This window comes from Bombus bifarius, unplaced genomic scaffold (assembly GCF_011952205.1).
Source record: "Bombus bifarius isolate JDL3187 unplaced genomic scaffold, Bbif_JDL3187 scf7180000007992, whole genome shotgun sequence".
NCBI classification, from domain to species: Eukaryota; Metazoa; Arthropoda; class Insecta; order Hymenoptera; family Apidae; genus Bombus; species Bombus bifarius.
Window position 1 is genome coordinate 504805 of NW_022884373.1, and position 13980 is coordinate 518784.

The window sequence follows — 13980 nt, forward strand, 5'->3', positions numbered from 1 at the left end:
TGTAATTTCCATTGTTTTTCATAATTTGGATCGTGTTATTTTAGACTGTAGATTTCAATCTGTGAATAGGTTTGCATAATGTTCGAAGCGAATCGAGTAAGATCGAAACAAATTTTACTAAAAGTTCGTAGAATGCGAAAGTTTTAGCAATAAACGACAATATTGCTACGAAAGAAGGATTTTTCGAGTGTCAATGATAGTTTGCGGTATTCTGTACATTGAACGTAATGTCGTGATAGAAATATTCGGAAGAAAAGGACACGTGGTCCTTCATAATGTAAAGGTATTTATAAAAACGAAGAATAAGCCAGTATGTTTTTTGATTTCAAAGAAATATGAAAAAGGAAAAGGTATTATAGCGAAGAATTTAATCAACCTCTGATATTTTCGTTCCTTTCGTTCAAAGAAAAATAGAAGGTTGTCTAGAACGGTCTAAGTATATGTACATCTGCGACTTGAATAACAGATTTGCTCTTAAGTAGCGTTTGTAATCCTACAATCTGATTTTTCTATCTGATTGTCAGTTTTATTATTTTCCTCTTCGATGAATCAGATAATGAAGTACAACCAGTGATTAACGTCCGACACTGTGTCGTGAATAAGCATTATGCAAAACACACATCAATTACCATCAATTGTTTCTCGTATCTTCAATTAAAATAATAAAGTAAATTTTCTAAGAAAGAAATTGCCAGACGTTCGATCGAAAATTAACGAAAATTTTTCCCCTTGAAAAGTTCACTCGCTCGGCCGTAATGACTAATAAACTGACTCAAATGTTTGCTTTAGTTATCTTGCATAAATAGCGAGTTCGCTTAATAAGTTTAATTAACGAGCACGAGTTAAGCACAGGCTTGTAAAACGCGCAACACGCAACCATCTATGCGCGGTGTTTAGAGGGTCACTAAGTGCCACTTGAACTTGTACCGTTCCACGTTAATTGCATCTCAAACATAACCTTAACGACGCGATCATTCTTCCTCGCCCCTGCTTTGCGTAATTACGCTCCCAGAAATTTTTATCTTACAAAATCCTACGTATTTTGTGGATGCTAGAGAATTTTTACGGGACGAGCAACAGCGAACACCATCCAATTTCAATCGGAAACCTATCATCCTCGAACTTACGTATTCATCGAAATTCATCGAAACCTTTATCGAAGAAAAAAAGTTCCAAAGTCATTAAAAAAAAAAAAAACTTCCACAGATCGAACTTTACAGTTTTATACAGCTTCGTAGATTTATATAACCGCGGAAGATTCAAATTTCTACAAATAAAACATAATTTGGCCATAAATTGGCCTGTACAATTCGCGAGAAATTGGAATTTCTACGAGTAAAACAGGCCCTCTAACTAACTCCACTTAATTCCAGTGCAAAATCTTACGCTCTTATACATTTATGCAAATTGCGTTAGATGGACATTTTTACAGGTTAGATACCATCTAAGGTTATACCGCATACACCGCTGAAAATCTACATCGCTCAAAACCGATATAATCTTTAATCGCGAGAAGCCACAAATTTTCCCCGCGAGAAAGTTTCTATTTGCCATTAGCGGAAAATTGCGGGCGCGGAGAAAACGAGGGGCCAAAGTCGAGGACGCGGAAGAGCGAAAGCCTGTTTCCACCGTGACACCAAGATGGCGTCGAGCCGCTCTCCTCCATTCTCCCGGCTTAAATTCACAATACCACCCCGCTACGCTCCCCTTTACGCTTGCCCTCTCCCTTTTTTTGAACCGTGTTACGCCCATGGAATACATAACGCGACGCCTGTCCGTGATATATGCACGTAATGCATCTGGATCGTGCAGCAACACGCACCGCTTTACACGAGCTCGTGCATGCACACAGAGAAACAGAAGCACAGCACGCACCACCCTAAAATTCGCCACCCCTCGATCGGCTATTAGCATATGAAACCTCTCGTTACTCGCTCCTGTCCCTACTTTCTCGTACGTTTCGACCATTAACGGAACGAATAAAGGCCACTGCGCGTTCCTCTGCATCCATGGAAACTGGCTTAAGGCCTGCTCCGGAGGTAGATGTAGAGATACTTTGGGAATTATGGGGTGTGATGGACGCTGATTTGCGAAACTAGTCTCGGAAACCGGTGTCAGATCGGTTTCGTTGCTGTATGAAGTTTCTATGGTAGGTTGCAAGGTGAAGATTGATTTAAGTAGAGAGGAGGTTAGGTGGCGAGATAGGATCGAAAGATGGTGGAAACGGCAACTTAAGATTTATGGGCCCTTGTTAAGGCAGATTACGCCTCGAACGCTTCTGCCATATTATAGACGAAAAGTTTTTGTGTCGGAGGTCTGAATTTAGAGCGATGCATTTTCGAGGTTAGCATCGAGGTAAAATCTTATTTCGCTTAGGTTAGATGTTAAATCCTTCCACCAAATTTGGTACCGTGTCGGATTAATCGAATATAGAATTATCTCTGAGAAAAACCTTGCAAATTGTGTCGCAATCATTTTCCTTTGATTCCTGACGTTAAACTTCGCGTACGTCTCCCTTTAACCTACCAATTTATCGAATTAATCGACGACTGACACGATTGTTGAAAAAATCCGTCGGTATGGTGTCAGAACGCGAAAGACGAATCTTTACTTTTTTCCGCGGCACTCTGCATAAAATTTCAAATCTTGCTATTAAAACTCGTACAAACATGCCCTTAATTTCCCATCCAGTTATCGAAATAATCGAAGAATAATAGAGTTGTTCAAGAAATTTCTCTCAATTGTAACAGAATTCGGAATCGAGACGCGAATCTTAAAAGACTTGGAGCATAATTCAAAGATCGAAATTAAAGAAACTCGGTGACATTGTGCACGCGGCTTTAGATGCAGTGCGTGAGATAGCCGCGGAATTTTGTCCACGTTCCCGATAATTGAATAGCCGTTCTCGTTAAACGGAGTAATTTGATGCCGGCTGAACTGCTTCGCGCCCTTGCACCCGACCGCGTTGTAATTACGGTTCTAATTGCCGGGTAATTAGCCACGACGCTCGGCTCGACCTAGCGGATCCTCTACCCGACGCGAGTTTTCATTTTTTTCTCCGTTTTCTGTAAACCGTTTTGACGGAAATAATTGTTCTCCAGCGGCGAGATGCTCATCAGCCCATCACCTCGTCTTCTATTCCTACCCTTTTAACTTACTAATTGCCGATATTTAATTGCACGACATTCGATCTGATCGCAGCCAGGCTCCGTGAAATTGCACGAAATCCATCAAATTTCGATTTTCTCTTCTTTTACAGCGGGATCCTAATTTTTCTAATGAATTTAGAAAGATTTATATCGAGACGAGCGCCACTTCCTTCTTAGAATTCGCCTAACGTAAGCTAAGCATTGAAATCGTTATCGAAGTTATGAACAGTATACGACGATTGTTATACACTTTTCTTCTCCAGAATTTATATTCAATTTAACAGATCGTTATTAGAGTACGAATATTTATGCAAATTCATATATTTGCGAACAACGAGAGGAATGGAACTTAAATACTTCACTCGAAAGTACTATGGTAACAGGACTGTGAGTAGGTGAACATTTTTCCAACTGCTATACGCCAGTGAAACGAAAACTGTCGATCATCTGTCGTGCAAAGATCATAAAGAATTCACCGAGCTACTACGCGGCATATATTTAGAACACAAGCTTTTTAGAAAATCGTTTAAGCATTTGCTTGGAACTAGGATCACGATTTCTAAAATTATCTTAAACGCGCTTGTAACAACATTTTATCCTACACATCTATCACAACATAACGTCGCAATTGTAAAATATCAAAGTACCGATTAATTAAAAAAAAAACGTTGAACGTATTCTGTTATATGAAACACGCAGCCAAGATTTAATTCTTCGCGCAAAAATGATCAAGCACGCTTATCTCGCCAATATATTTAGGATTAATTAAATAACGGAGAATCGTTAAAAATTACAACTAAAATTACAATTAAAATTAAACTTCTTCGATTTATTACCGATCGATGTATACGTTTGTATATTTATATTATGCACCTTTTTACGTAACTGGGGTCGCGTAAAGCTTTCTCGGACGAAATAGGATGGGACGAATGAGGAAGGTTTAGGAAAGGCTGCAGCGCAGAATCGAATATTTTGCTCTGAATATTTTATATACACTTGCGATCGTTGTGCATTTTCTACGTACTTTGAAATTTCCCGTAAGTGCGTAAACATTTGCGGTCTACAAGGTTCTACGTAATGCTTCGAATTACTATCGATTTAATATAGGATCAATACTAACACTGTGCGACAAAAATATGGAGCGCAAAGGGTTGATTCTATGGAATAGGCGGAGGATGTTACCTGCGTTTCCGTCAACGAGAGCGCCTGCGCCAGCTGCTTCCTCTCCGCACCGACGACGTAGTGATTTTTCTCGAACGCGTGCTCCAGCTTGAGCAACTGACTGGGGCTGAAGGCCGTCCTTATTCTCTTCGGCTTCCTGAATGGCTGCAGAAGAAAGCCTGGTATGTCGGGGCCTGGAACACGCGCAAGAAACCCATGAATTAGTCAGTGTCGCGATTCGACGTTTAACTGGAATTCTCTTTTCCTTTCTTTTTTAAAGGGGAAATTGATACTAGTTAAGTTTAAATTACTCGGATCTCTCTCTGCTCAATTTTTATTGGAAAAAATTTCGACAATTATACACCGCGCCGGAGACATTGATAAATATCCTACAACTTTCTCGGATGATTTGAAAGCTTAGGTCGGTAAAAAAAAGAAAATTTGGCTCCAAGATAAACGATCCAGTTCTCTCGTGGAAGATTGAATCGCGTACACGCTGTATCTTAACATCTGCTACCTAAATTAAGCACGCTATTACGTTACTCAAGCTCTCACTTCCAACTTGGATTCTTCTAACTTGAAGAAAATTCCCATTTTTCGAAGATACTACAATTTCGATTCCATGTGCTTAACTGTCCAGGTATTAACTATTCATAAAATTCAAAAAGTCGGAGAACGAAAGGTAGAAAGATTGAACGTAACGAGAAACGGAGAACGAAACACCTAAAGGAACCTAAAGAAAATACAAAGCACAAGGAATAGAAAACTTGCGAGAAGAAAGAAATTTTCGACGTAACGAGAGAAAATGTTAAATTACATTAGATAACGCGATTCAGGGAAAATTCATTAGGTGGCGATTAATTTTTAAACGACGCTCGTCATCGACGTTGTCCACGCGTCGTCAGGAACGAACGACACGCAAGCTTCGCTCGTTCGTAAAGAGTCAATGAACAACGAGGGTTGGGGAGGAAAGGAAAGAAGAAAAAGAAAACGAAAAGAGGGAAAAAAGAGAAAAACGGACACGAACTGCACGAGCCGCTGGCTACCTAGAAGTCCGCTCGCTCGGTAATTGAGTATTCCACCTCGAAAGAGTCATGTCGATCGACCGATACCTACGTCTGCCGGAAGTCGGCCGGGGATACTTTGCCGGGAAAGCTCGGGACGATAAATCGCTCGATTCTCTCGACCAGCGGGTCCCAGCTATCCCGAGCTACTTTCCGACCTCGATCGAATTCGATTTCGCTCTTTTTATCCCTTTTCGTTTCGCCAGCTTCCATTCTCGATTATGTAACCGTGATTAATATCGTCGTACGATTCGATTATAATATGCTGACTTAACTTTCGACCTTTAATATTCCAGAAGTCTTTATTATGCGATAAATTAATCAAATCGTTCAGTCGAATACGATCGTAGAGGGAAACTTTTTGGAAGTAATAATTTCTATTTCGAAAACGTACAAGGAGCGAGTTGTCGCGCGTTGGATAATAATTCGAATTGAATTATTAGAAATTCGCGTGGAAGATAACGCGCCTGCGGAGAAATCCAATATCAATTCGAGTAATACCTAATCGTTGAAAGAGTATAAACAAATGGAGAGGAACTATTTGATATTTAAGATCAAAGGATATCTACGTGAATCATCCGGATAAAACAAGCATCGGTGTATAATTCAGATAGATTAAACATCACACTTCAGCGAACGCAAAACTCCTCGTTATTTCTAAATGCGATTTAATATAGACTTCGATACAATAAATATGCGTTTTTAGAAATTCGCCAACGTCTAGAATCGAATCTACAGCTTTATACGAAGAAAGAAACGGAGCATAAATAACTCGCAAATTTAATTTTACCGGTGAAAACGACGAAAGGAAATTTTCACATCACCAACGCGGCATTTTGTACGGTAAACTCGACAGAATATAAAGAATTAAATCTTTCAACGTATCGCGTGCAAATAGGTAAATGAATGATTAAAAAAGCAGAAAATAAGAATAAAGTGTGCTATAACTTTCAAAGCGCACGATCGATCATCGAGAACCTGTGGATGACTGACAATCGTTGTTTGATCATGCTGGTAGCATTGTTTACAAGCGGCCAAGGCAACATCTATCAAGGGTATGCGTTTAGACGAGAACCTGAGATCGTAAGGAACGTACGAAGCACGTGGAAAACGCGTCTTATTTAAGCCAGCGCGTGCATACGTGATGTGGCCATTAAAGCGGTCTCTTTTCTACCTCGACCTTCTCGATCGAGAAACGCGCACCATGCGTGCGACTTAAAGACCCAGTTAACATTTCATGCGTTTGCATGGCAATGCGACTCCTCGTCCGATCGATCGGCAGCCCGTGAACTGAATTAGCTCTTCGCTTCCTTTTGTTCCTGTGAATAGCAGCTGAACACGTGTCGCGATTACTATTACTACATCAATTATTTCAATCAATTACCGGAATCAGTGATATTTCTTCTTGTCCTCGAGATTCTATGTCATTTTATGAATTTACATTAATTTTCCCCTTATTCTTTTCTTTTCGCCTTATATCGTATTTTCGTGGGAAGCAACCGGGTTTGCTGGTTCGAAATTCTTCTTTCGTTCTTTCTCGCGACAATTGAAACAATGTTATGTTTACTCTAATAGCTCGTTTAGCGTTCAACATCGACGTTCATTCGAAGTACAAAAATTCCAAAGTCTGAAAACTAGCGGTTGAGTAAAAATGTTACCCGATTGTTTTCTCGAAATTCCCTTCGATGCAAAATCTAACGTTGATACAGCGATTAATACGAATGAAACGCGAGTAGAGGAAAATAAATGCATAAATACGTAGCTTTCGCGTGATCGATGTTTAGTTTTTTTAGACGTTGAATTCTTAATTCTTTGAAATTTTATTCAGACGCCAGTTGCAAGATAATAGATACCCTTCCTTCCATGAAATTACGATTCTGCAGCATTCGATGCTTTTATCCATTTTAAAGTTTCAAGAATCGCGAGGGACGATGAAAAATGTTCCCGGTATACTTAAGACCACTATTACCAGCTCATTAATTATTCCTTGGTAAGAGGCGATACAACCAGGCAACAACGAGCACGAAGGCCCCGTCGCATTAAACGCGTCGATTAATTCGAAATCCACGCGAGTCGCGGTTCGATAATCTATTAATAATTGCAGTTATTATTCGATAACATCTGACTGATCATTAACGTCGTTATTGCGTGAAAAGTTGTTGCACGGATGGATAGAAACGTTAATACCTTGGTCGTGACTCTATTTTCCAGAAACGTCACCTTCTGTCGATGCGAACGGACAACTTCTCCTAACCATTCGATGATTAATCGACGATTAATTGAAAGAGAAGAAGACGATCGAAACTTGATATAAACTAATTACTTTCTCGATCGTCAGATCGTTAACCAACCATATGACGTCTAAATATATACGACATAAATCGATTTCTTATTAATTCCAATTAATGAAATTATTCGAGTAATATATATATATATATGTCGGATTATCATTAGGATTTAAGGCGCGTAACGATTCTTTGTTTGAGTTAGCCATCGTTTTACGAGACAGAGATTATATTTACGCGAATATACAAGATTTTACAAAATATTATGAGTATTGAGTTCAATGAATGATAAGATTAACAGACGTTAAGTTTAACCAATAATTAGATTAAAGAATAATAAATTTAACGAACAATAAGAGGTACGAATAATATGTTTTACGAATAATAAATTTAACGAATAATGAGATTAACGATTGATAGGTTTAACGAATAATGAATTTAATGAACACTATTAACAATGTTTCCGGGGTTCTAACGAATCCACGGTCAACGGGATAACTCTTTCCTATGCGTAGAATAATTTTAAACACAAAAATACAATTGCTGAGACACTCGGTAAATTGCTCGATGTATCACTTTCCAAGGCGATCGCACGAATGAATATCTGATGAAAATCTTTTTCGCTGTACGACTGCATTTGTTTGTTATATGCTCGCTGGAGACATCGAGAAGGTTCCAATCGTTGTTGCTAGGCAATTTCTGTCAAAAGTTTGTTGTATACTCTTTGGAAACATCGAGAAAGATCCAAACGCCGATACTAGGCAGTTTCTGTCTGGAGATTGATTCCTAATACAACGTGTGTTCCATTATATCAGCATCTCTAAAATACAATTCTATGTGATTTCTAGGGAGAACGATACAACCGATCCACACCTTCGTCAGGCAAAACGTTTATCCCGTGACCGTGGCTACATTCGGCGACCAGTTGTCACCTCGAACCCACTTTCGCTTTCACAAATGTCAAACAATTACAAATGACAATTGCTTAATTACAGTTATGATAAAATCTAGGCTAAAGCATTAGAAGGCTTCCTCAAAATTGCAAAGGGAAGGTTCCGGTTTTCCTTTCATCTCCGACATATATATATAACGTGTGAGATGTTTGATAATTTTGAACATGTTTTCTTAGAACCGAGTTATCATCAGAACATTGGGGCAACGTAATTTATAATTTATCGAACGTAGAAAATGTTTTTGCGTTTTTAAAAACGCAAAACGAACAACTCTTCTTCGTTCGAATTCATATTTCTATAGATTCGTTTAATTTTGAAAGTAATACGTGCTTTGGCAATCTTAGCGTGACTAACGAGTATGTTTAATACAGCCTTCTCTTCGTATTTTAACTAAATAAAGCCGATGATGAAGTTGATGATATCGTTAAAACGATTTACTTTATTCTCAGTGACAATGCAACGATACACGTCACAGATGTTCGATATACCACCACCTCTCAGCGAATGTATTTCGAAAGTTCGAGATACAGAAACAATAAAAATTACCTATCGAATCGAAACAATAAGAAAATGGTAAATGAGAAATTAAGTGACAAAAATGACCAGAGATATTTTAATATTTAGAGATCGATGCGCACAAAGTCAGACGAAATTTGAAACTGGAAACACAGACTATTTCTCCATATCTAATAGTTGTATAAACGATCAATAAGTGTCAATCCTAATTTGTAATTATTTATATCGAATACAATACTCGTTTTAATCTCGTTTAACATTAAACGGCCGCTGACTCATAAACGCTGCTAATATACAGGGTGGTTGGTGACTGGTGGATACTACGCGAAAAAAGAAGTCGAAAATATGGAATAAAAATTTTTCCTTCGAGGCTTTGTTTTCGAGAAAATCGACTTTGAATTTTCGCTCGGTACGCCTGCACTTTATCGCGTCTCGTTATAACGGATCTCACTGTAGATCGTTGTCTCGATGGAAAAATTAAAAAAAAAATTTTTATTCTATATTTTCGACTTCTTTTTTCGCGTAGAATCACCCCCTTTCCGCTCGTACCATCAGTTACCAACCACCCTGTATATGTAGTATATGTTATAAACATACGTACGTAGTAAACGTACTATATGTAGTTAACTACATAACGATGACATTCACAATGCATAGTTTCTTGGTATCGCAGAGTTATAAGAAAATTATGGTTTAACCTCCTTCGATAGTCGCTATTTACGACGGATCTACGTGATTCTATCTGATAGCGATAGTCGAGTATCTTTGATCGCCAGCTTACGATTCAATTGCAGAGTAGAAAGTTTTTTACGTAGATGTTTATTCATTTAAATAGACACATGGAAGAGCCTATAGCCGAAACACGGTTACTCTACGAACTTTCTACATGTCGTCGTGTCTTCTTTTAGCTCGGCTCATAAAACTCGCGAACAATACCTTTCAAGGATATGTATTTTCTATCTTTCGTAATACTATGATTTTCAAAGAAACGGGAATTAAATAAAGTGGCAATTAAATACGACCAAAGGAGAGTGCACACGATCGACGTTATCGTCGATATTCAGAGTTCTCCACATTATCGTACGCGCGAGATCCTCGAGAGGATCGACGTATACATCGTTGCTTGGCAAGTGATAGTGGCACGATCGAAAAGATGGGAATTTTAAAAGAGAGATTCTTTAAAATTTACAAGTAAGTTTTCGCCAGACGTTTTAACGACATCGACACAGTGTATTCCGCGTTATTCGTGAAAACAGTACGACTTTGCACTTGTAGCGTCACAAAACAAATAAAGAGGAGCCGATGTTGTAAAACTAAGGTCACGTTGATAGCGGCATACATGAATAATAATTTTCCCCTCTGACGCAAAACTGGCGGAATTATAAATATACCGTTTTACGTGATAAAAGTAGAAACATAATGCAGGCCTTCTATTCGATAAAAGCGAATTCGAAGTTTACTCCGTTGTGCCACTATCAGTGCCAAGAAGCGATATATTGACAGTAGAATATTCAGAATCCTGAGTATTCGCTACAACATTCACGATAACTTTAAAACGATACTTTTAAAGTTCAAAGCAAAGATCCATTCCCTTTCGCGCCATAAAATTCACAAAATTTAGCGACTATACTAGAAACTATTCTAAAACAACTATACGCTAAAACCTCGATAATCCATCCACCGATAATTCACCCTCGAAACAAATAAACGGAAATCCAAATGGAAAGCACGTCGTAGATATAAAAGTCAAGACTTCTAGCGAAAGAATAATAAAAATTCTCTATCGCCCTCTTTCCGAAATTTATCAAATTTCTCCAACTACCCGACCCAGATTCCTCTATTCCAGGATACCTGGTACCCTCCTCAACCCTCGGATACGCGCGCTACACCTGCAGCCATATTAACAAATCCGCCACGAAACGAACTAGAACCCCGCCTTATCGAGTGTATCGCGGCGGAATTTGCATCGGGTCTGTTTACGGTCGCGTTAGCAACAATTAAAAACGCATTAGCGCCGGGGTCGACGTTTGCTTGGACGATTCACGTAGCTCAGCGAAACGTTCGAAACGCCGTTGGTCGAAAGCTCTAGCGAAACCAAAGGGAAAAAACGACAAAAGAAGAAACGAAAGAGAGAGAGAGAGAAAAAAAAGGAAAAACATAAAAGGAGGGGGTAGGGAATCGGGGTTATAATTTGATACGTTCGCGATTTGGTCTTATTTTTGAGTAATTTCGAGTCGCTCTGGGCGGCTCAGCTGCGCACAGCCAAGCTTCCCGTAATTACAGGCCGTCTAGCTTCTCTTCGTCGTTTCCCTTCGCCCTCGTCCTCCAGAACCTTCGCTCCTCCGTCCTTTCCTTCGTCCTCTTCTCCTGTTTGCAGAGAACCGGGAGAGGCTCGGGACGCCCGTGGGCGACGTCTAGGAAGCGCCTAGAGATTCGCTAACGACGCAACAGGAGAAAAGTGTAGGTCGAGGGAAACGGTGAACGAATGGAGCAACCGGGAATGGCAAAAGATTTTGAAGCCCTCGAAGACGATGTTGAACGAGCAAGACGTTTTGCGGAGAGGAGATGCTGCGAAGGAGAAATGTTAACGTTAAATAATGGGTAGGTGTTGTTGCGGAATAAAAAACACGTTCCAGAGATGTTTCAATGGAGGAGAATATAGGAAAAGTGAAAGCAGGGATGAAGTTCGTTTTTTGGTACAATACGGGAAACGTTGAAGGACGAGTTTTAGGATTCGAAGACGATAATGGAGTCTGGAAACGCGTGATGAAAGAGATGGTGTTGACGAGGAGATTTTTACGTCGGAGAGGAACGATTTTAAGACGGAAGGAAAGGTAGATTCTTAGGTATACAATTTTCTTGAGACGATGACGCAAGGATTTCGATATTTAGACAGCAGAAATAGTGAGATATAAATTGGAACAAAGTTTTACGTTTGCTATCGGTGACAAGAGGATCGATGTTGCTGCGATAAAACGGTAAAACGTCATATCGAAGAAGAAATTACCTTGTGGATAGAGACGTTAAATCGTCAAGCGTGTCTCACATGGAGATAAATAGCAAAGAAACGAGAAGGATGAATGAAAATAACTACAGCCAATAACACAAAAAGGAATATAATAAGGTGTTACGAAAGATGGAATCTTCTAAACTTGTAAAACGTTTGACAGCTTCCATCCGTAATCCATAAACACGTAGATTTAATCTTCGTATCAAATATTCCAAGAATAAAAAATTACATGGACATAACAGTACAGAGGTGTTTCTAAGAAGCGTCGCATAATCTCTACGATCGCGTATTTAACAATTTCCAAAAAAGCCGTCGTCAAACGGTGTGTATCGCGAAGAAGAAGGAGGCCGTACGATCGATCCGAGATGAGCACAGGATATGTTTTCGAGGATAATCGCGTCACCATGGACCATTAACGTCATGGAAGGCTCATTCTCTGACGAAATATTATTCGCTGAATTACGCAGTTGGTTAAACAATTAAGAAGCGCCAATTACGGAATTAAGTATGCAAATCAGCTGTCGTATATATAACCAACCGCCTCCGTAATTATGTAAATTCACGAACGAACAATCGCAGCCACCGATATATAACCAAATACGTACACGCCGGTTCTTGAAGATATTTGATTACTCACATAGACAACTTTAATGCCCATATCGCATGTTGCATAAAATATTTCGAGATTTTACGAATACTGTAATTGGATACGACCTTCGTGATTACATTGATCGTGATTGAAAGCAATACGAAAACCTATAAGAATACGAGATATTTCTTGCAAATGTATAAGTATTTGTTATTTAGTGAAAAATAAAAATACGTGACGAATAACCATGTTGGGCATGTAACAAGCGTTAAGGATTATCTCATTGAATATCGAAGTTCATTAATAACGAATAATTGACTGTTTAAATCTTGTAATTTCTATGTATATTTTTAAACGAGCTTTCAACTTTTAGAATTATGAAACCATTATGAGCACGATAGTCGAGCATCGTTGAAATATCGACGATATTACAAAACGTAGTAAATCAAAGGTTTTTTTTTTTTTTAACATGCAAGTTAAATACCGTGGAAATTCTTTACGAAATTTCATTGCACGATAATTCGATTATCATTATAATTCAATAACGAATCATTTATTTCGATAAGCTTCGAAACAACGGTAGTTATATTTTTCATAGAAATGTAACGATACGTTGAGGGAACGGAGCCGCGAGTGATTAAATTATTACGTGTAAAATATTGGCAATCCGAACGAGACAGGTTAACGAGTTACGAGTTCTAAAACACACGCCTATATAGTTTCCTATAGCGATTAATCATCCGCGATTCTGCATTCCTGTTAAAATAAAATATCGTCGTTATAGCCAAGCAAATGAGAATGATATTCTCGTTAAGTAAAATATTCAAAAAATTTCCTATAGGTTTTAAGTAATGGCGCTTCTAGTCTTTCATTATCCACATATTAATTTCGATTCCATCGAAACCGGTTAGAAATATGTTGCATTATAGGTAAGTATAACTCGCGTGCATATACGCCAATATAACAAACGACGGAGCCACGGTAATGAGCGATTACTATTTAATTACACGATTCGTTGGCTGCTCGACACGAGCAGTCATCCACCGATACCGGATATCGGCAACGATTTTTCAACGTGCACGGAATTGAAGATGTCGCACCATTTGCATACACGAACGACACTCCTCGTAACGAACGTATCTAATTGCCGTACCAGCAATTAGCGGCATATTTTACATGTGGATAACCACTTTGTTCGCGTCACGATTGCTTCTTTCGTTAATTCTTGCAAAAATTGCATATGCACGTACGCG

General features: G+C 38.9%; 1 protein-coding gene across 1 annotated transcript in view; it reads right to left on the reverse strand.

Annotated features, from left to right (window-relative positions):
* Nucleotides 1-13980, reverse strand: part of LOC117205664 (homeotic protein empty spiracles-like) — a 54935-nt gene that overhangs the window by 24453 nt on the left and 16502 nt on the right. Inside the window, exon 2 of the mRNA XM_033444305.1 lies at nt 4332-4504. Within this exon, the coding sequence (XP_033300196.1) occupies nt 4332-4504 (173 nt within the window). The remainder of the gene's footprint in view (nt 1-4331; nt 4505-13980) is intronic.